Source organism: Physella acuta, unplaced genomic scaffold (genome assembly GCF_028476545.2).
Source record: "Physella acuta isolate Inbredline_101_S28 unplaced genomic scaffold, ASM2847654v3 ptg001037l, whole genome shotgun sequence".
NCBI classification, from domain to species: domain Eukaryota; kingdom Metazoa; phylum Mollusca; class Gastropoda; family Physidae; genus Physella; species Physella acuta.
Genome location: NW_026732554.1, coordinates 48,084 through 70,822, shown reverse-complemented (window position 1 = coordinate 70,822; position 22,739 = coordinate 48,084). Strand labels below are relative to the sequence as shown.

Here is a 22,739-nt window from a genome sequence, read left to right as displayed (position 1 = left end):
TGTCTCTTTGTGACCATGGGGCCGGTAAAAGGCGTGGCGTTGTTTATGCATGACCTCAGAGGTGTCGTTTGGTACATGATCCAACTAACAGCACATTTCTTGCCGTGGACTTTTGAAGGGTGCATGGACCCTCGCTCATATTTACAGCACGGTGGCCGTGAACTAGTCGTGTGTGATTGATAATGTCATAACTGGACGCCACCAAATAGGTCACACGCGGAAGGATAGATAAGTTCAAATTGTGTTGACAGCTTTAAACGATGAGTCATCGGCTGTTTGAAAAAAAAATGAAATCACTTGCGGCCTGTCTCAGTAGCGCTACAACCAATTATCACTGCAGCAAGACAGATAAGACCCTTGATATTCATGTGGTGCAGTCTGTGTGGCTTACAGGCACCCTACACATGTCTCACACAGGTGTTTGATTTGAACACTTTGTTCCTGTGTGTTAGAACATTCTTACTTTGAATTAATTTTTAATAAGGTTGTTGTAAAAAAAAATTCTTTGATGTTTTTGTTTTGAAATATTTTTTTTATAAATATTACTTTAAGTTAAGTATTCTGGTAGCGTGATACCTCTCCTAATGTGTAGTAAAATGTTATAGTTATCTGTATTATTCCGTATAGCTATTGTATTGTAGTGTAAACATATTTCAAATATATGTTTATACTACAATACAACTTTTTCGTTTTTATCACTGATGCTTTTGAAGATATTGATGAGGCGCGTCATTTGTAAGTCACGAGAAGAACACTACTCTACTCACACTTGACTTTTCATCCGCGTCTGGGATTTAACAAAAGTCGACTCACACTTTTATCTCTCTTCTCTCCCCCCTCCCCCCTCTGTTGGGGTTAAACCCATAGCTTGCTGTAAACACATGTACAGCCTGTATACTAGACTACAGGGAGACCAATATCTAGCCTGTGTGTAGGATAAACACATGTTCAGCCTGTATGCTAGACTATATGGTAGACTACAGGGAGACCAATATCTAGCCTGTGTGTAGGATAAACCTACTGTAAACACATGTCCAGCCTGTATGCTAGACTATATGGTAGACTACATGGAGACCAATATCTAGCCTGTGTGTAGGATAAACCTACTGTAAACACATGTTCAACCTGTATGCTAGACTATATGGTAGACTACATGGAGACCAATATCTAGCCTGTGTGTAGGATAAACCTACTGTAAACACATGTCCAGCCTGTATGCTAGACTATATGGTAGACTACATGGAGACCAATATCTAGCCTGTGTGTAGGATAAACCTACTGTAAACACATGTTCAACCTGTATGCTAGACTATATGGTAGACTATATGGAGACCAATATCTAGCCTGTGTGTAGGATAAACCTACTGTAAACACATGTTCAGCCTGTATGCTAGACTATATGGTAGACTACATGGAGACCAATATCTAGCCTGTGTGTAGGATAAACCTACTGTAAACACATGTTCAGCCTGTATGCTAGACTATATGGTAGACTACAGGGAGACCAATATCTAGCCTGTGTGTAGGATAAACCTACTGTAAACACATGTTCAGCCTGTATGCTAGACTATATGGTAGACTACATGGAGACCAATATCTAGCCTGTGTGTAGGATAAACCTACTGTAAACACATGTCCAGCCTGTATGCTAGACTATATGGTAGACTATATGGAGACCAATATCTAGCCTCCAGTAGAACTGACCTTTGAGTGCTGACCCTACACGTGAGCTGAGTTACACTCACGCTAAGAATGTCACCTGCCCTTCTATCAGGTGGGTTTCTCATGGGTCCGTGCATTCAGTAGTTTCTCATGGGTCCGTGCATTCAGTAGTTTCTCATGGGTCCGTGCATTCAGCAGCAGTTTCTCATCGTGCTATATTGACTCCGTACGTTTGTTTTCATCAGTGGATTATATAGTTTTAGGCTTCTGATGGCTATATTATCAGCATTACACACGTAATTTTTCTGGTCAGTACTCATCACTTTGTACACATTTTATCTGTGGGCTGGTTGTTAAAATTAAATTGTGTGTCGCCCTGACATACCGAAGAGAAAGAAAACACGGTATAGAGAAATACTGTTTGCATGTGTTTCTGTAACAACGCCAGTGCATGTGCTATTGATTATAAAACAAAACATCTTACCTAAAAGCTGTCAAACAAATCGATTGGGCTGTTTGTCGGGCAGGAAATCCGGTTCGTTGGGTTGTAACTTGTAGAAGAAATGAAAAAAATCACACAAAACTGTTGGACAAAGGAACGAACAAAACCCAAACTAGTGAACAGATTTCTCGTGTGCTTGCAGTCAGTTGATCAACTTTGGTCTAGGTACCTATTGATACTCAATGGTTGGTGAATCCTCCCCCAAACCCATAACTCTAGTACTGAGACTGATGCTACTGTACCTAAACCATAAGTTCAGACATATTAGCGGGGGAAACCTACCCCCCCCCCCCCCAAACCCATAACTGTTGTACTGAGACTGATGCTACTGTACCTAAACCATAAGTTCAGACATATTAGCGGGGAAAACCTACCCCCCCCCCCCCCCAAACCCATAACTGTTGTACTGAGACTGATGCTACTGTACCTAAACCATAAGTTCAGACATATTAGCGGGGAAAACCTACCCCCCCCCCCCCCCCCCCCCCAAACCCATAACTGTTGTACTGAGACTGATGCTACTGTACCTAAACCATAAGTTCAGACATATTAGCGGGGAAAACCTACCCCCCCCCCCCCCCCCAAACCCATAACTGTTGTACTGAGACTGATGCTACTGTACCTAAACCATAAGTTCAGACATATTAGCGTGGAAAACCTACCCCCCCCCCCCCAAACCCATAACTGTTGTACTGAGACTGATGCTACTGTACCTAAACCATAAGTTCAGACATATTAGCGGGGAAAACCTACCCCCCCCCCCCCAAACCCATAACTGTTGTACTGAGACTGATGCTACTGTACCTAAACCATAAGTTCAGACATATTAGCGGGGAAAACCTACCCCCCCCCCCCCCCAAACCCATAACTGTTGTACTGAGACTGATGCTACTGTACCTAAACCATAAGTTCAGACATATTAGCGGGGAAAACCTACCCCCCCCCAAACCCATAACTGTTGTACTGAGACTGATGCTACTGTACCTAAACCATCATGTTAGACAGTATTCGTGTAAACTGTGGCAAATAGTCTGTCTAGTCCTGTTTTTTCCTATCGATTTATGTTTTATGTTTAAAACTTAAAAAAAAAAAATCACGCCATTCGTTTGTCTAAAATTGAAGCTATTCGTATCGATTAGCAATACAATCACCTGTGTAGTTTCTTTCAACTGTGATTGTACCGAGCAGCCCCAATTGTATGAATTGTGTGTGACATCAGACATCCCCGGAGACCGGGACTTGTGAGCAGTTTTTTAATACCAATAAGAGTAGATCAAAAGCAAGCGGCAGTAGCCAAACGGTGGCCCATTTAAATATTTGATAGCAATCATCCTTAGTTAGCTTCTCTTCTAGTTGGGCTCGCTTCGTCTCATTCGTGTCTTTGTCATTGCTACAAAACAGTTGGTGTGGATGAGCTCTCAGGTAAAACATTTTGATACGTTTGTTTCAATAGTGCAAGAATTGATGGTGAATGTTTTTATAGATTCCGCTGTGTTCATTGGTGACATTTCGGTGTCAGTGACACGCAGTACAGAAGAAGCAGTGTTGGGTGACGATGTAACTATTTTGTATTCATGACTTCACTGTGGTTGCTCACGTGTAATCAATGTGCAATCAATTCTAACACGCGATAACGAAATGGTTGTTTTTGGCCTTGACATTGTATTTTGGTGAGGGACACGCTGTGAATGCTACAACTTGTTAAAAGTCTTACCATTTCCCTAGCTATTGATTACTGTCAAGTTGCTAGTAGAGCTAGATTCACCAACTTGTCAAAAGTATTACCATTTCCCTAGCCATTGTCAAGTTGTCAGTAGAGCTAGATTCACCAACAACTTGTAAAAAGTATTACCATGGGGTGTAGCCTACAAGATTAGAACCAGTTGAGTGTAGATTATCAACTCTGATCCATGCATGCCTGGTGACACGTAGCCTCGTTAGGGCAACCCTTGAGGATTAAAAACCCAAGCTGGCTGATATGATTAGAGACTATCATAATGGAATGCCTTACAGACGCTAATGTATGCAAGCCCACCTGAGTGGCAGCTTTGTTGCTGTGTTTGTTCAGTTCGTCATAACTCACACACCGTCTCAGGTCGCCCTGACTCGTCATAATCTCTTTGTTCCCTGACTCAAATCAATAGACCGATTACATCATTTAGCCTTCTGATCTGGCGCTTACATCCATGCTTTAGTTACACATCATTTCACCCTCCTGATCTGGTGCTTACACCCATGCTTTAGTTACACATCATTTCACCCTCCTGATCTGGCGCTTACATCCATGCTTTAGTTACACATCATTTCACCCTCCTGATCTGGCGCTTACATCCATGCTTTAGTTACACATCATTTCACCCTCCTGATCTGGCGCTTACATCCATGCTTTAGTTACACATCATTTCACCCTCCTGATCTGGCGCTTACATCCATGCTTTAGTTACACATCGTTTCACCCTCCTGATCTGGTGCTTACACCCATGCTTTAGTTACACATCATTTCACCCTCCTGATCTGGTGCTTACACCCATGCTTTAGTTACACATCATTTCACCCTCCTGATCTGGTGCTTACACCCATGCTTTAGTTACACATCATTTCACCCTCCTGATCTGGCGCTTACATCCATGCTTTAGTTACACATCATTTCACCCTCCTGATCTGGCGCTTACACCCATGCTTTAGTTACACATTTCACCCTCTTGATCTGGCGCTTACATCCATGCTTTAGTTACACATCATTTCACCCTCCTGATCTGGTGCTTACACCCATGTTTTAGTTAGATTAGGACGCGCTGTTATTGACACATGCCGCAACCCAATCAATGAGTGTCCCGTTACACAGCTGATTTAGCTCTAGGGGCGTTTCCCTAGTGTTTGGTACACTTACTGTCAAACTCCGGCTTTATCAGGAAGTTGGTGTCCTGGAAAAAGATTTACTTTATTTTGAAGGCATCCATTTGATTGTGTACTGTAGATTTATTGAACGTTGAAGTACTATGGTGAAGGAGTGTGGTAATATTGAGTTGACGTCACGAGTTCAAACAAGCTGACACTACTTCCTGCCTACTGTACCTTCAGCTCAACTTATTAGACAGCTCTACCTGAACCAGGTGTAATAACCATAGGCCAGTTCAAAACAATGCAAACCTTTTTTTTTGTATGAAGGTCTGGTTTGTGTGCGGACTTTTTTTTTTTAAAGAATCGCGTGATGTTGAAGTTCGCATGAACTTGTCAGTCGTTAAAAGGGGGTGAGGTATACCTGTTGACGCATGTATTATAAGGAATGTTTAGGTCATTAGCTTGATGTTTCCACCATCTTTTACTGCACCATGTACACCTTTATTTAACAATGACACATCGCCTAATTCAACCTAATAGGTCTAATTGGCATGGTGATATCGCTGTCTTCTCTTTTCTTGTAACACCTACGTCCTCGTACATTCTTGTTTTGTTTGGCATCGTGTTGGCTGACATGAACAGATCAAACAAAATACACATTCCCTGACATCAGATTATATGATACACTTTTTCAAAACTCCCTAGTTTGTGGGAAGAAAGTTGAATTGTCCAGAAAACGTCCCCAAACACTATTGTGTGTTAAGTTCAAATCGTTGGCCTGGAGTTACCTGAGTCACCCCCCCCCCCCCCCTCCCACCAACAAACCTGCTCAACATATTGACCAACGCTCTTCCGGGCTTCGTGATCCGGCACAGCAGCGATTTCCGTGCCGAGATTCTTGGCCTAGGACCACATGGTGTTGACATCTGTATCCTGACTTATTCACTCACACAGCCTGTGTTGTTTTATCGCTGACTTACTTCATTGACACGCCGATTTACTGCGGACTTCTGGCACTTTAGACATCAGCATTTTCCTCATTTACATTGATATTTTAAAAGTTAATAAACTTTAGATCTACATCGGTATTTACCTTCTTGATTATAATATGCACTATTTAAATTCTGCATCATGCCCCCCCCCCTTCCATTTCTGGCATTAAAACAATAATGAGGTTCTTACTTTCACTCTGACCATTATCTAAGCGCTGGTGTTACCAGTGAAGCTATGTTTTTGTCTAAGGTTTCTAAGAACGATTTCTTTTGTGTACCCGCTTTTGTACCATAAATTGCCTGTCTCGCATCTAGATTACTATTGGCTTCATGGGTTGGTTTAACCCAAATGGGCGCCTGTGTTCACTTGGTCTGTACATATCTTGTAGCATAATTTCTAATTGTAATAGTGGTGACTTAACGAAACCTTTGTTTTCTCTCAACCAGGCACTACAGAGAGAGATAGAATCCCACAACAAGATCGTCAACGCTGTCCTCAAGTTGAGCGAGCGTCTGGAGCTCGACTCTAAGGCCTGCGGTACCAGGGGCCACGACTCCCTGCAGACGGTGGCACTGAACCTCGAGAGGAGATGGCACGGGATCTGGCTGCAGTCCCTCGAGTGGCAGTGTCGTTTGGAAGGCGCCATCACCAAGAGGAAGGTAAGTCTAGTACTGAGTGTCTCGTCAGTCTTTTTATTGTCAGTTGGGTATGTTATTGTTGAGATCCACAAACATGATCGGTCCCTTCCTACTCTTCAGGTACCAAGTGTTATGTTTTGTTTAAATGTATGGTGTGCTAGTACGTGAGACCAAGTCTGTGTATAGTCAGGGCCGTGTCAACTGTTTCTATTTTATCGACCACCCCTTTGTCCATAACAGTGTGAACTCGCTGTATTTTTTCTGTAGCCTGAAAGTCTCCTGTGGTGTAACAGCTTACACGAGCCATGTGGCCACGTTCATGTATGTTACTCACCTTTGCCAGCTGTCACTGGTACACTCACTGCCCGCACACGCCCCGCTCGTACATTTAAACTGCCTGTACACGTATACTAACCACTCATACACTCCCGTGTAGTACTAGAACTGGACTCTTAAATTTTTTTCTTACTCAAAAGATGCACCCATGCCCTTGCTGTTCTCCCAATACACCCCATATTGCCTCATCTGTTCCTGTCTCCTACACTCCGACCTGAAAAAGACAGTTTCACGTCTCATGTGGGTCTCCTGCGGGTATTGAGTTATCTAAAATACTGTGGTGGTCGTAATTTAAAACCTGTCCTTATTGATATCGACGTCAACTGCGGCTTTGATACATCATTGGCTAGAGTTAAACGGCGTTAATATTTAAATCATTCATTAACTCGAGGCGTTTTTATGTCCAGTTACGTTAGTCTTTTGGAAGCCCCGATATTTTCTGTGCACACGACTCCATCGTGAGTTGGCTGAGATCATATACAATTCCTTTCATGTTCAGCTTTAAACCCCCGTGACCGCTGCGTTGTGCAGTAATCGCGAGTGAGTCAAGCGAGAAGGGGAATCGAATATTTCACACAGCCGTGCAGTCTGACATGTAGGCTTAGGGTAGCCGGGTAATCGAAGTGGTGATCCACGCTGAAGGTCTGCTGTCGAGTAATCGATACCAGTAACTTTGATGCATTATTGAAAGTTGCTGTTTGTAGATTGCGTGGTTCGTTGCCCGCGCTCAACCTCTGTAGCTGAACAATCCCAGTTGGTGCCTGTTTTCATTAGGTGAGCGCTGAAAACACGTGTAGTTGACTAGTCCAGTGGGTCAGCTTTGTGTCACGTGACATGATTTAGGTCAGAACTGGACCCAGGGGAAAACTGTAATAAAGCTGCTTACGTTTTGGTTTCTTGAGGATCGCGCTTGTTGTCATAGGTTTATTCCACATCTGTAGCAAGATCCCAAACTTGTTCATGACTATTCCGTACCGAGATCCCTAGAGTGTACATGACTATTCTGTACCTAGATATCATATGTGTACGTGAGTGTATTCTGTACCGAGATCCCAAAAGTTGTACCCAGCCAACACATAGCCTGGCCTGTATCAACCCATGACTAGAGCAGTAGGCTAGTACAATGGCTACATGTTGCGCTCCATTGATTGGACGACTGCTGCACGTGATTGAGTCGCCTCCTTCAGCGACGTACTAAACTCCGGGTCATCAAAGAGCGGGGAAGGAAAAAAAAACGTAAAGGCCGGTCATTAGAGGATATGACAGCTCTAAAGGAGCGCTTTTATTTCTTCTGCCGGCAGCGTCCGGTTGCTATAGTAACCAATAAATTAGATTATTTGTCTTTTAGATGTGCTTTTTTTTAAGGGTTGGTGTGTGACAGGTAAATTGAATTGTGTGTAAATCGTCGATAGGGCTTTGTTAGCTTCTAATTATAGACGTCCTTGGTCTTCTGCATTACTGGGTCATTTAGAAAGAGAAAATTACATTTACCCGTGTGGCTTCTAATAATAGATGTCGTTGATCTTCTGCACTACATGGACATTTAGAAAAATTACATTTACCATTGTCTGTATACAATATTTTAGAATAGACGTTTATTTTTAATTACATTATTTTTCAATGAATGTCTTGTAATATGTGAGAGGAAAGGGCTTCACTTTTTGTTTGCCATTGTGTTAAAGGTGGCAAGGTGTTACATTGTAAAGTGTTAAATGCCATGGTATTATATGTTAGTTTCTTATATAACCAAGGTGTTTTGTGCTTATCTGTTAAATGCCTATGGTGTTCCTCATGACTAGCTTGACTTTCTGTAGTGTTTCTTACCACCGTTTTGAGCTATCAGCTTTTATCTAAATCACACCATGGACATGGAATAATTTTTTGGTAACATTCTCTAAAATCTTGGTGTAAAGAAGGGCCTATCAATGAACTATCTGGGTAAACATAATTTTTTGTAGACTCTGTCAACTAGGTCCACAGTCTGAATGATATTGACTTTGTTTATCTGTGTCATTATGTTGACTGTGTCAGTGACTGCTGTGTTCATACAATGTTATCTCTACGTGTACCTGCTGTTTGTTGACATCAGTTCTTCTATCCCCAGGAGCCTCTGCACTGTGGGTTTGACTTCAGTAACTTCCCCCTGTCTGAGATAGACGAATCCTTGTTCAGCCACTCAGGCCACAGCTTCAGTGAGCACCTAATCCAGCTAGACGATGACAGTTTGCTCTTTATTGGACACAGGGACGACTTTGCTGAGAACACATCCAACTCTGGGGACTGCTACAGGAGTTTAGACCTGCACGGCAGCAGGTCCTCTCTAGCCTACAGCGACCAGGACGAGAGCCTGGAGGATGTCTTCCCTCAGGTGGTCATCCAGGACAGCCTAGTGCACTGCGGCTCTGGTGCACACACCCCTACAGCCCCCAACAGTCCCTCAAGACCAGCTGCTTTCTTCAAGCCTGACAGCCCACTCGGCAAGAGGCCCTTCCCCGGCCCTGGGAGTGGAGAGGCCAGCCCGGCCAAGAGGGGCTCCCAGTCCCCCTCCTCCTCCAGTGGAGGCCTGAGCCCAGTCAGCCAGGAGAGTCCGCTGGATTCTTTTATCATTTCAAGAGGGCTGCACATCAGCAGTAGAGATGGTCTCCTCATCAACTCTATGCACCACGGAGACACCTATGCCCACCTAAAGCAGCGCAAGGCTGGATTTGGCTGCAGCAGTGGGGACTCTGCTAACATTAGTGAGACTGAGTCCAAGATGGGGGATTCCCCCCCTTCTAATAACCTTCTTAGAGCCAACGGTCACTATGCGGTCACTAGCAGTGATGGTGAAGGAGATCCACCAGCAGTGAGAAGGTTCAATAGCACGGATGTGAAGGACATTGGATACAGCAGTGAGAGCCAGTCCAACGACGAGGTGGAGGTCATGGGTCACCAGATTGACCTGGAGTACAGGTACCAGGGCAAGTGTGAGGTGGCCAGCGATGGCCCCCTGGGGGAGAAGATCTCCCTGCCCTCTACAGCTGTCAAGCCCATTTACTACATGATGACGCATGTGGATGCTGACTCCACAGACCGGACAGATACCGGGGACACCACGGATTCTGGTGCGGAAAAAATTAAGAAAGGGCAGTTGGTGAAAAAGTTAAGTGATAAAGTGTTGCATAATGATTCATTTCACTCAGACAAATCAACAAAGGAACTTGAACAAGGCTCACTCAATGATTCTTATAATTCTGGTTCAGATAGATTTGAGGCTTCTGTTAAAGAGGTCTTCTCAGAGTTAGATGCGCATAAAGAATCAGATTCGCTGGATGAAGCATGGGACTTGTCATCTCTAATCCCAAATGGTGGCTACCACCAGACAAGCCATGCGTATGGGGGCGAGTGTGTGACTGGGGACAAGGATGCCCATCTGCTCCCCATGTACACATTTGTGGAGTTCTCAGAGTCAGACAGCGCCCCAGAATCCAGGGAGAAGAAATCCATCAAGTACCTGATAGAGCATGCTGAGGACCTGGTCAAACCCTCCAGCCCCAAGCACACCATCCAGCCAGCAGCATCACCCAAGAAACAGGCTCCAGTCCAACATTCCCCATCCAAACAGACCCAGACAGACAGCTGCAGCACTGTGGAGAGCTCCTGCGATGCTAGTGGGGAGGACAACTCTGACCATGAAGGAGCCTTGAAGTGTAGCAGCGCAGTAGAGGACTTCTCCACGGCAACAGATGACGCTGAGGAGACCCTCTTCAACAGCACCATAAACCTGGAGTCTGCAGACCCTGCCAAGAATGCAAGCGCAGATGACATCTCACGACCTACACCCCACGGCTCCCCGGTGTTTGACTCTGCTCGCCTCCGTAAACAAACCGGTGGGGCTTCCCGTAGAAGAGGCAAGAAAGACAGGCCGTGGAGTGTTGTGGGGCTGCAGGAGTTTAACACCAACAAGAGAAGTGACAGTCTCCAGCAAACAATCGCAGCATCAGAAAGTGCAATAGACCATCTGTTCTCCCACACCGACATGGACACATCAACACCCACACACATTGGCTTCCACTCATCCACCTTCCCCAGGGACAGCCACAGGGACTACTTCAGGAAATCATTCTCCTCCTCTGAACATTCATCCTCTTCTAAGTGTGCCAGACGCAAGATCAAATACTCAGGTGGCCCATCCCTGGACGCCACCACTCCCACCAACAGCGAGACGACACTTACTGGGGTCAACTGTGACGAGTCTGTCACAGCAGATGGTACATGTGACAAGAGTGCCATCCCTGGCGCCAGAGGCTCGTCACAGCCATCAGAGAACTCATCTGGGGCTGAGAGATCACCAGCCAAGAACCACAAGCCCAGACGTTTGAGGCGCAGGTCTAGTCTAGAGAAGAAAGACACCTACGCTGCCACCTTAACCAGGTCCAGCACCACTGACAGCTATGACAGTGCAGAGGCTGAATCGGAATCAGAAACTACAGGTCAGTTTTTGTTTTCAAATCATTTGTTTTACTTGTATAATCTACAAATCTTTTAGCCTAATGATCTGTGCAGCTTTTAAAGTTTTCATGTATTGTTATTGTTGTTTAAAAAAGTAAAACCCAATATTAGTTAAAGAAATGCTTCCCAACTCTGAGGCCATTTTGTTCAGCTTTAATGATTACTTTGTTGTTTGTTTTGATTGTACTTAACAATCTACAAGAGGATTTTCAAACAGAACTTGAGAACTTTTAAAGGGTCTTAACTCGAGGCATTTTCTATCTAGAGTTAGCTAATAGCATATTTAGGTTATAAGAATTACTAACTCAGTAGAAATGTTCATACATATTCATACACTGTTGAACAAATGTAATGATCATGTGAACAGACCATAACCACTGCTATATTTGTTATTAAATAGCAGATTTTAAATTCCACAGTAATGCAACTTAAGTAGATTATTTGATTAGGTGTGGTATTGTTGTGTTGGATGTTAACTATTCAACTAGACCACAATTCTTACTTCTAGGCGTGTTGTGTTGTGTGTATGAACAGGTGTATGACATGTATGTATGGTGGGTGGGTGGGTGTGTGTGTGTGTGCATGCTTTATCACTATTCTAACTTAGACCTGTTGTCTTGTTTAATATAATAATGCTTAGATTACTCTTCTAAAGTAAACTCCCTGTCCTCTGTTAATGTAACAGTGTTAGATAACTATTCTAACATGGGTCCCTTGCCTTGTTTACAGATGAATACCTAACATGTTAATGTAACAGTGTTTAGATAACTATTCTAACATGGGTTCCTTGCCTTGTTTACAGATGAATACCTAACATGTTAATGTAACAGTGTTTAGATAACTATTCTAACATGGGTTCCTTGCCTTGTTTACAGATGAATACCTAACATGTTAATGTAACAGTGTTTAGATAACTATTCTAACATGGGTTCCTTGCCTTGTTTACAGATGAATACCTAACATGTTAATGTAACAGTGTTTAGATAACTATTCTAACATGGGTTCCTTGCCTTGTTTACAGATGAATACCTAACATGTTAATGTAACAGTGTTTAGATAACTATTCTAACATAGGTCCTTGCCTTGTTTACAGATGAATACCTAACATGTTAATGTAACAGTGTTTAGATAACTATTCTAACATGGGTTCCTTGCCTTGTTTACAGATGAATACCTAACATGTTAATGTAACAGTGTTTAGATAACTATTCTAACATGGGTTCCTTGCCTTGTTTACAGATGAATACCTAACATGTTAATGTAACAGTGTTTAGATAACTATTCTAACATGGGTTCCTTGCCTTGTTTACAGATGAATACCTAACATGTTAATGTAACAGTGTTTAGATAACTATTCTAACATGGGTTACTTACCTTGTTTACAGATGAATACCTAACAGCCCCAATGGAGGCCGCCACATCTGATGGTGATGATGTACACAATGTGTCTGGTTCTTTCTCTGAAAACTGCATGTGGGACAATTTCCAGGTTGGTTTTGTCATCAGTAACTCTACAGTTTATATACACTTCTTGATTCATTGCTCTGTTTAGTTTGGTGCTGCACAGTTAAGTCAAAGCTTGTGACTTTCATGTTGTCTTATTGTTGGTTGATCAGTAGTTAGCATTCTTGACCATAGAGTGAGTTGTTACAAGTTCTCCTTAGTTAATCATAGAGTGTGTTGTTACAGGTCCTGTACCCCACTGCCAGTGAGGACCCAGGTGAGGAACTTCTAGAGTGGGACCCTCAAGATGAGCTGGAGTTTGATGATGACTTCCAGCTGAACAAAAAACACAGGAAATCTCTTGTGTCTGCTGTCATGGGCAATGGTTTGAAGAGATCCAAACTCAAATTTGTGAGTCTTACTTCTTTAGTCGATCATTGATATTTTTTTATTGTGGGGATAATTAATCATACACAAAATGTTCTATTCTTATTAAATATTAGTGATTTTAAATTTATTGTCCCATATGTTGGTAATTTAAAATTTAAAAACCTTTTGTTTAAAAAACAATTAAATGATTGATTTGAGTAGCATTGTTATGTGCCTTATGATTGTATAAAATTTTGGACCAAAAATAATTTCTCCAGACAAAACAAGGGATGCCTGGAGATGACAGTGATTCTGACCTGGATGATTTCCACCACATTCTGGACCAGTCCGAGCTGCAGCTTAAACTTGCTGACCAGTCCCTCAGGAAGAAGAGGAAAGATCCCATGGGGACAGGCCTGCACCCTGACCCAGCTAAATATGTAAATATTTTGTACTGTCTCACCATATAAATGTATCATCTAATATACTTTGTCAGCATAATGTATCACCCTACAGTGTTCAGTTGAACTGTAAATTTGCCCTATTTGTCCCATATTATAGTAACACTGGCAAGTAGGATGTTGGAAACCACATTGGAAATTATTTAGACTCTACAGTATAGAATTTTAAAATAATTTTGTGTCCATTGTAACATAGAAAGGTATTGATTTATCTGCTGTATTAACCAGGAGGAGATCATCGTTACATATGAAACCAACATCAACTGTTTGAAGACAATCTGTCAGCACCTCAAAAGTGATGACATCACACCAGAAGATATCAAGAGAGTCAATGGTTTGTACATTTTTCTTCACGGTTTAAACTATTTCTTTTATCTGAACTAAATTTGGTCATGGTTTCAACAATTTCTATTTTTTTTAACTAAGTTTGTTCAGATAATCACTGTTGCATTATTTTTTATGTGATTTCCAGACATAATGTACCAATGGGAAAAGTTGTATGCATTGGCATCTGAACGCCATACACAAGCCACAGCCCTAGGCAAGATCAGAGATCATTTGGTCAACATGGAGACATGCATCAAGCAAGCAGAAGAGTGCCTCCCCTTTGATAGGTTTAGCTCATCTGAGGAGTTGAAAAAAACTATTTCTTTATTGAAAGTAAGTAGTCACCTAGCTTAGAAGTTAGTTATTCTAGAATAAGTTACTTTCTAAGTGTCTATTGAAAGTGAGTAGTCACCTAGCTTAGAAGTTAGTTATTCTAGAATAAGTTACTTTCTAAGTGTCTATTGAAAGTGAGTAGTCACCTAGCTTAAAAGTTAGTTATTCTAGAATACGTTACTTTCTGTCTATTGAAAGTGAGTAGTCACCTAGCTTAGAAGTTAGTTATTCTAGAATACGTTACCTTCTGTCTATTGAAAGTGAGTAGTCACCTAGCTTAGAAGTTAGTTATTCTAGAATACGTTACTTTCTAAATGTCTATTGAAAATGAGTAGTCACCTAGCTTAGAAGTTAGTTATCCTAGAATACGTTACTTTCTAAGTGTCTATTGAAAGTGATTAGTCACCTAGCTTAGAAGTTAGTTATTCTAGAATACGTTACTTTCTAAGTGTCTATTGAAAATGAGTAGTCACCTAGCTTAGAAGTTAGTTATTCTAGAATACGTTACTTTCTAAGTGTCTATTGAAAGTGATTAGTCACCTAGCTTAGAAGTTAGTTATTCTAGAATAAGTTACTTTCTAAGTGTCTATTGAAAGTGATTAGTCACCTAGCTTAGAAGTTGGTTATTCTAGAATAAGTTACTTTCTAAGTGTCTATTGAAAGTAAGTAGTCACCTAGCTTAGAAGTTAGTTATTCTAAAATAAGCTACTTTCTAAGTGTCAGACACAAGAGGATTTATAATTGCATGTAATTATTGCACTCACTCTAGGAGAAGAAAGAGGCTTTGCAGATACAAGGTCAGCAACTGGAGGAAATCCATATTAAAATGACAGAGTTCTCTGCTCTTCACCCTACAATCAATGTAGCCAGATACCTTCAAGAAATGTCAGATTTACAAAAATCTACTAACTTCATGTACAACAAGTAAGCTAAATATATTATTGATCCAACCAGCCTTTTTTGGCAGTTTTTCATGAGAACATCCACCATACCATTTTGTTTTCAATTTTTGAAGATGAAGAAATTTGTGTTGATAGACCAAATGGGTATGCATCTAAAGTTAATGTAGTATTATCATTTATTTATTGTTTTAGTGAAATAAAAAAAAAATGATTGTATTTGTAGGGTGACAGAACACCTGGGTATACTAGAAAACAACTGGTCAGTGTGGCTGGAGTACCTGGACAGCCAGCAAGAGCTGGACAGCCTGCTGTCAGCAGACAGGGAGAGGCTGCACGCACTGTTGTGTCAGCGAGAGTATGGTATCAAGGTTACCAGAACAGATGTTGTCAGAGAACTAGAGGTAAAGTTATTGCTACTCAAAGGTCAGACTGATAATAGGAAAACAAGAGCTACACTGTAATTTTTCTTAGAATTCTTGACATTTAATCCATAAGACTGTAATTTTTCTGGCAGGTTATAGAAACAACTTTTTGAAAAATAACACTTTAGGTACTATCAGAAGTCGTATAATATTAATAATGGAAAAACAGTTTTAGTCGAGTTTTTTTTTTTATGAAATCTAACTTGAAACATTTAATTTTGTATGAACTTGAAGCCTTGAGAGTGTAATAAATCAATGTATCCAAAATATTTTTTAGCTTGAATGTAACTTAAAACTGAATGTTGTTTCCAGAAGCTACAGAGCAATCTGTGTGTGTACGAGTCCAAGTTATCCCTGCTTCAGGCCATGAGAAACAAGTTGACCAAGACTTCAGATGAAAATGCTCAGAGGATTCTGCTAGCAGCATTTGCTGACCTGCGCAACCAGCTGTTTGTGGTGAGTGAGAGGTGCCAGCAGATGTACCAGCAGGTGGAGGAGGATGAGGATGTGGCTCTGGAACAGCAGTCAGATCTGGGCAAGCTGGCAGTCTCAGCTGCATCCCTTCATGAAGCCTTGAAAACACGCCAGAGCATGAGGTTGGTTTTTCCCATTATTTTACCTTGAATAAACAAAATGCTGCATGTACACATTTTTGTATATATAGCTAAAAACTAATTAATGTTTACAGCCTCGTTGGCTAGAAAATGTGTACTTTGTACAGTCTGATCAACTTACTTTTCTTTACCAGAACACCTGAAGTCCATCTAGAAGCCAGCAGCGCTGACGCCCAGACCAAGTCCAGCTTAAACCGCAGCTGTGCAGCCTGGCTCCGCTCACTTCCTGTCCAAGTGGTGGCCTTGATGTTAGTTGCAGGACTTGTCTGTGCCCTTGACCCTGACATCCTTGACCGTTTGACCAACTTCAAGTTGACCATAACACCAGAGCTCCATTACGTCAATGGCCCCCCAAGTATATAAGAATATCCCAGATCTTGTACAGGCCCCCAGTGGATGTGAATGTGTTCGCCAGTATTCTGTACTATGTGTACGCTAGTATGTGTACTCCGAGTGATTTTGTAATTCTGTACTCAGTATACACCAGTATCCTGTTCTGTGGTGTCTACAGTGGTGTCGTATGTACACTAAAACCCTGTACTGCAGTGTGTACACTAGTATGTACCATGGTGTGTACGTAATACCCTATGCTGTGGTGTGCACGATGGTTTTGCTGATTCTGTGTGCACTTATACCCTGTACCTTGGGTTGTTGTTCTGATTCTGTGTACGCTATCACTGTTTACAGTGGCATCTGTGCCCAAACTGTATCCAGTAACCGTATGTATCTGTGAGATCATACAGAGAGATGTTGCAAGCACTTGTTGAGCAAGTTGTATGGTGCCTGTTAGCACCTGATTACGCACACGTAATCTGTTCTAGAGGTCTCTTTATTTGACCTGTTCACCTTATTCGGGTTGAGGCTAGCCATTATTTGAGCTGTGTCTCCCATCCCCCCCTCTGACCATCAGGGTGGGGCTACCCTTTATTTGACCTGTTCACCCCACTAGATGGGGTCTCCCCTAAATATGTTGTTAGCCTGTTTTTTTTTTTTTAATTTATTGACAGACAACACAAATAGCATTAATTTTGTAAAACTGTTGAGAGATTTTGTGGGTTTTAAAAAAAGCAATATTTGCTGAATGTGGATGGATGATTTAAATCATGCATTTGTTTACTATTAAATTATTTAATCAAGTGGTGCTCCATGAAATGTGTACTTGATCCTATGCTGTAGCTTTGTTAGTGATGAAACTAGTTTGATGTGGCTTGTTAGAGACAGAGGATAAGATCCCTAGCCAGACAATTGTTGTTGTAAAAATGTGGCGAGGGTGTAACCTCCCCTAGCCTACATGTTTTATATCATCCTCCCACTGTCTGGCGATTCTAATTTAGATGTCAGTTTTCTCTTCCCCTCCTCCCACTACTGATGGTGATTTGAATGTTGCAAACACCATGTTCTACTAATTCTCATTAGAGATCTGTCTATGAGAAAGTGAACAAGCATCAATTTAGATGTGCATTAGCCAGTTGGTTTGATGGTCATTGACCTCTAGATAATGTACACATGTGTCAACACACCAAGTTGTGATGGCAATATTCATGCTGTACAAATCAACTAGCAGTTGTTGGTTGACAAAGGGATTTAATCCTTTTCTTAGAGAGATGGTTTATTCTCCCTTTGAATATGTTTGGATTTTCTGTCAAAATATAGCCCATTTAAATGTTGGGCTTGTTTTTATGATGGTGTACTTAACATCAAATTTTACACCACTTACTCATCACATTTTAAGGTTTTTCTATTTGAGTTACCATGAATGGTCTTGGCCAAATTTTTTTTTAAAAAGAGAAGCATAATAAATATATAAAAAGCCATTGAAAGGTAACAAAAGGCAGCCATGATGAGTTTGTAAACTATGTGAATACTTGGTGTTATCCATTATTCCTTATTCAGATTGTATTGTTTACTTTTATCTCAAGTCTTACACTCAAGAATGGTATGTTGTCTGTTTTTTGTTTTTATTTTACCCCAACTAGCGATCATACAAGTTTCATTCTCTCTAATTACCAAGCTTTTTAATTTATTTTAAAATCAGATTGCTAATGTATGTTGTGACCAAATATTTTTTAATCTCACTGCTGCATTATTTATTACAACGCTACTCATGCTTCATGGCATGTCATCAGTTTGGTCTTGGCTTTGGTAGTTTGTTGTGTAGGAGACAAGCATTTCTCTGTTCAAGGACTTCAATGTATGGACTATATAGCTTGACCTACCAAACTTGTAAACAGAGGACTGCTTGTCCTGTGTGAGAGGACCACTGTACCAGACTCAGGACGACAGTGTTTTAAACTTCCTTTCTTCTACCTCACAAGCTTTTCACCTTGAGGAAATAGCAGTTTATCAACCATATTAGCAACAACAGCTATCTTATATGGCAGCAATTTTTTATCAAAAGATCACACAACCATTGGTTAAATACTAAATCTTTAAGTGGACAAAAATTATAACTAAATAAATGAAATATTTTTTTACAGTTGGTAATGTTAACTTTTCCTGGACATTTTTTACTTGTAAAAGTAGGCAATCATGTGTTTGAAAAATGATTAAAATTAATTAAAACCTTTTTTTACAAACTTTAACAGTGATTTAGCCTACAGAAAATTTCTCTTATTTAAAAAAAAAGTAAATAATTCATTATTTGAATCACAGTAGCAGTCACAATATTGTTGATGTTATCAAAATAAATGTGTCAATAAGGAATTACAAACTTTAACAGTGAGTTAACCTACAGAAAATTTCTCTTATTTAAAAAAAAAAGTAAATAATTCATTTTTTACATCACAGTAGCAGTCACAATATTGTTGATGTTATCCAGAGTAAAATAACTCATCAGTAATCAAAATCACTGTGTCAATAAGGAATTACAGTGTCAAATAATCATCCAAAATATTCAGCTCATTACAACTCATCTTCAACTTTTCTGACAACTGGTTGTGTTTTATATATAGCTTGTGCCTTGAACTGAGTCTGCCTGTCTTGAAACTGCAACTACTAGAACTGATGTTTTGTTAAACTATTGGAAATACAATTCTTGTAACTACTAGACATTTTCATTTGAACAACTAGAAAAGTTTCTTGAAGAAAAAGAAAAAAAAAATTTAGTGCAGATTTTTGTAATGGCTATTAAAATTAAAAACTCAGTATTTGCAGTTGAATGAATGTTAAGAGACTGTCTCTTTTATATTGCATGATAACATCTAATATTGTGTTCCCCATATATGCAATGTATTTTTTTAGTTTACTATTTTATTAAACGTTTAATATTTAGTAACACAAATAAGGGATTTTATGATTACTAATGCTACAAATTATTACCTTCATAGCTTTTAATCTAGAATTTAATGTTTTTAAGTTACTTATTTTTCCAACAGTAATTCTTTTTTAAAGTTAAAGTATAGTAAAATATACATATACTTTTTAAGTAATAAAAAATTTCAGTGGTTAAATCTGTAAATAACTATATAATATTTATTTTGGTGTTCATATTTAATTTTGGTGACCTGTTGTTCCAGAGTTGTTAGACATTAGCAGCTCTGCTTTGTATTGATAAGTTCAAACCTTGTAAATCTCAGGCGTAAACACTCTGATGGCGATGGACATAAAGATAAACTGGTTAAAAATATCAAAGAATTTTCAGACATTTGGCATAAATTCTGCTTTGTAGTCAAATTTCTCCACCTTAATTTTATGAAAAGCTTTTTTAGCATTTTTTAGAAACCTAGAAAATATATCACCTGATATTGTTTTAAATCCGCCATTGTTTTACTGTAGATAATCTTCCATTGGTTTCAGAAAGTTTTTTTTAAGTTATTTTATACAAAACTTTTTTTAAACTTCAAAATAATGTTGTTTTAAGACTTGGAAGGTTATGGAGCATTTTATGTAGCCTTAAATAAAAATCACAATTAAAAAAAAAGAAAAAAAAAGTATATTTTAAAAATATCTGTGTTGAATTTTGTTTTAATTATTGTACGAAAGAAGGTGATTGGTTTTTTGGAACTGTTGAAAACCAAAATGCTCTACAAAATAGTACCAGGACATTTAATCATAACAAGCATCTAATATTTAAAAATATATCATGTAGAAGTCTTAGAATATCTTAAAGACAAACTTTAGAAAAGCAAATTTCCCAACTGCAGCAGGGGTTGTGTAATGAAATATAGGATAGAGTGAATCAGTATTATATAGAGCTTGGTCAGGGTGCTGAAATAAATTGTCATTCCTGTCACAATGTTGCTTGCATTATTCCATTGATCCAAGAGGAAGTGATTGTGATCCTCGTAATATATGAGTGCTGGCATAGTCAAGAGCTTAGTTGATGCCGCTATAATGATGATTTACACAATACAGTGACGAGGTCAATTTCATTTTTAAATTCCGAACCTACACACACCACTTTTCCCCCACCCGTTTACAACACACAAGCATAAACTTATCAAGATCAATCGGGGGGTGGGGGTGGCAGACAACATTTTCCGGGGGCGGACACTGGTAAAAGTATGTTTTTGATGTAAATTTCATTCATTTCGTTGGGGAGGGGGGGGGGGGGGGTGGAAGAGATGCCTGGAAGACACTCTAATTGGATATTAAGATCGATGCTTCTCTAGTCTTCCAAGAATAAGGAGTAGGCTACAAGAATGTGACGTAGAGTTATAGCTTACATTCTGTAATCTTAGGAACGAATATGACGAAAAAAGCGTCAACTTACTTTAGAACTACGAGTGGCACTTTTTTTTTTTGTATTTGGGGGCATGTAGATATTGTTAGTGATTCGATCTTAATTCGTGATGACGAAAGAGTGGAGGTAGCCAAAACGATGTGACGTCATTTAAGACGACCCCCCCCCCCCTTTATTAAACTGAATTGTTAATAAATAGGGGCAGAGAACGTGTGGAAGGGCTGTAGCCTATCCAAGCATCCCGGGGAAAATTTTTTATTGTGGCGTAATAAAAGCACCAGATGGCCAAAAGCGCCATTTCTTTCGACCACAAGAATTTTCCCGGCAACCCTGTCCATCAAGATCGGCCCAGGACCAGGGGCGAGCGAGGGGGGGGGGGGACGGGGGGTGCGGAACGCACCGGGTGACATCATTTAGGGGGGGGGGGGTGACACCAAGGCAAAAAATAGCAAAATATATAGAGAAAAACTTGAGGGGGGGGGTGCAAATCGAAAGTTTGAGGGGGGGGGGTGTGCAAATCGAAAACTTGAGGGGGGGTGCAAATCGAAAATTTGAAAGTTTGTCCCCGGGAAGGGTCGCTACGCCTCTGGAGGGGGTGACACCATTAAGTGCCGCACCGGGTGACACCTGACCTCGCTACGCCACTGCCCAGGACTATTTATTTTTGTCACTATTGAAGCCCTGTCTATATTGGAATCTTTGGCATTTAATCATAACAAGCATCTAATATTTAAAAATATATCATGTAGAGATCTTAGAATATCTTAAAGACAAACTTTAGAAAAGCAAATTTCCCAAAAGTGCAGCAGGGGTTGTGTAATGTAAACTCATATGACCATACGTTTTATATTTATATAATCTAGGCTGGTTGGTGAGATAATTTAACAATGATCATTATTTAATTCATTTTCTCCACTTTAATTATGTTTTTTCTGTCTCTACTATTTCGCACTGACTCACCTAGTCTAGATTCTTATTTGGCCTAGCCACGGCCTAATTTATTTGGCCCATTTATTCATTTATAGATTAAGCATTTAGTAGGCCTACATGTTTTCATTAAAAAAAAAAATGGAACTCTTCAGCGTGCATTTCTAGACGCCATTTACATAGCTACGGCCGTTGCTACTGAAAACGGGCAGGTGCCCTGCGAACAAATTCTTCCAAAAAAAAAAAAGGTACGCTGTGAAGATAATATTTTACAATGTTAAAGTTTACTTTTGAATTCAATTTAACTAAAATAATCAGTTAAACTTCGCATTACGATTCAAGATGTTAATATAATAAGGAGCGGCTTAGGTTCTAGAGCTGTGCTGCGTTTGAACTCGTCAACGTGTTGTAAATTGTAAATATTTAAATATTTATAAAAAATATTAAACAAATAAAAGAAAAATGTAACTTCTCTTCAATCTCTTGTGTTATAGATTCTAGATCTAGATCTAGTTCTATCTGTTGGATGATTTTATTTAGTTACCGATGTCAGATAATAGACTATTCCATAAAAATAAAATAGGTTTGTTGGGTTGTTAATGTTAGTTGTCATGTTAGTACTACTAAGTACTAGATCTAGTTCTAGTAGTATAGTATTTAAAGAATTTGTATTGTAATCTCGACTAATTTTAAAAATGGTTAGAAATTATTAAATTAGGGTTAGGCGTAGGGTAGGACCAGGGTTAGGGTTAGGGACGGGGTTAGCATTGACATTAGTGTCATTAGCCAGCCATGTA

At 40.0% G+C, this 22,739-nt stretch overlaps 1 protein-coding gene across 2 annotated transcripts in view; it reads left to right on the top strand.

Moving 5' to 3' along the window:
* Nucleotides 1-17,044, top strand: part of LOC131954875 (uncharacterized) — a 41,735-nt gene extending 24,691 nt beyond the window's left edge. For both annotated transcript variants that reach the window (XM_059318693.1, XM_059318694.1), the window contains 11 exons: nt 6,445-6,657; nt 9,077-11,444; nt 12,849-12,952; nt 13,153-13,317; nt 13,554-13,715; nt 13,965-14,070; nt 14,209-14,396; nt 15,166-15,320; nt 15,522-15,699; nt 16,033-16,316; nt 16,469-17,044. In XM_059318693.1, the coding sequence (XP_059174676.1) occupies nt 6,445-6,657; nt 9,077-11,444; nt 12,849-12,952; nt 13,153-13,317; nt 13,554-13,715; nt 13,965-14,070; nt 14,209-14,396; nt 15,166-15,320; nt 15,522-15,699; nt 16,033-16,316; nt 16,469-16,697 (4,152 nt within the window). In that variant the 3' untranslated portion in view covers nt 16,698-17,044. The remainder of the gene's footprint in view (nt 1-6,444; nt 6,658-9,076; nt 11,445-12,848; nt 12,953-13,152; nt 13,318-13,553; nt 13,716-13,964; nt 14,071-14,208; nt 14,397-15,165; nt 15,321-15,521; nt 15,700-16,032; nt 16,317-16,468) is intronic.
* The last annotated feature ends 5,695 nt before the right edge of the window (nt 17,045-22,739 follow it).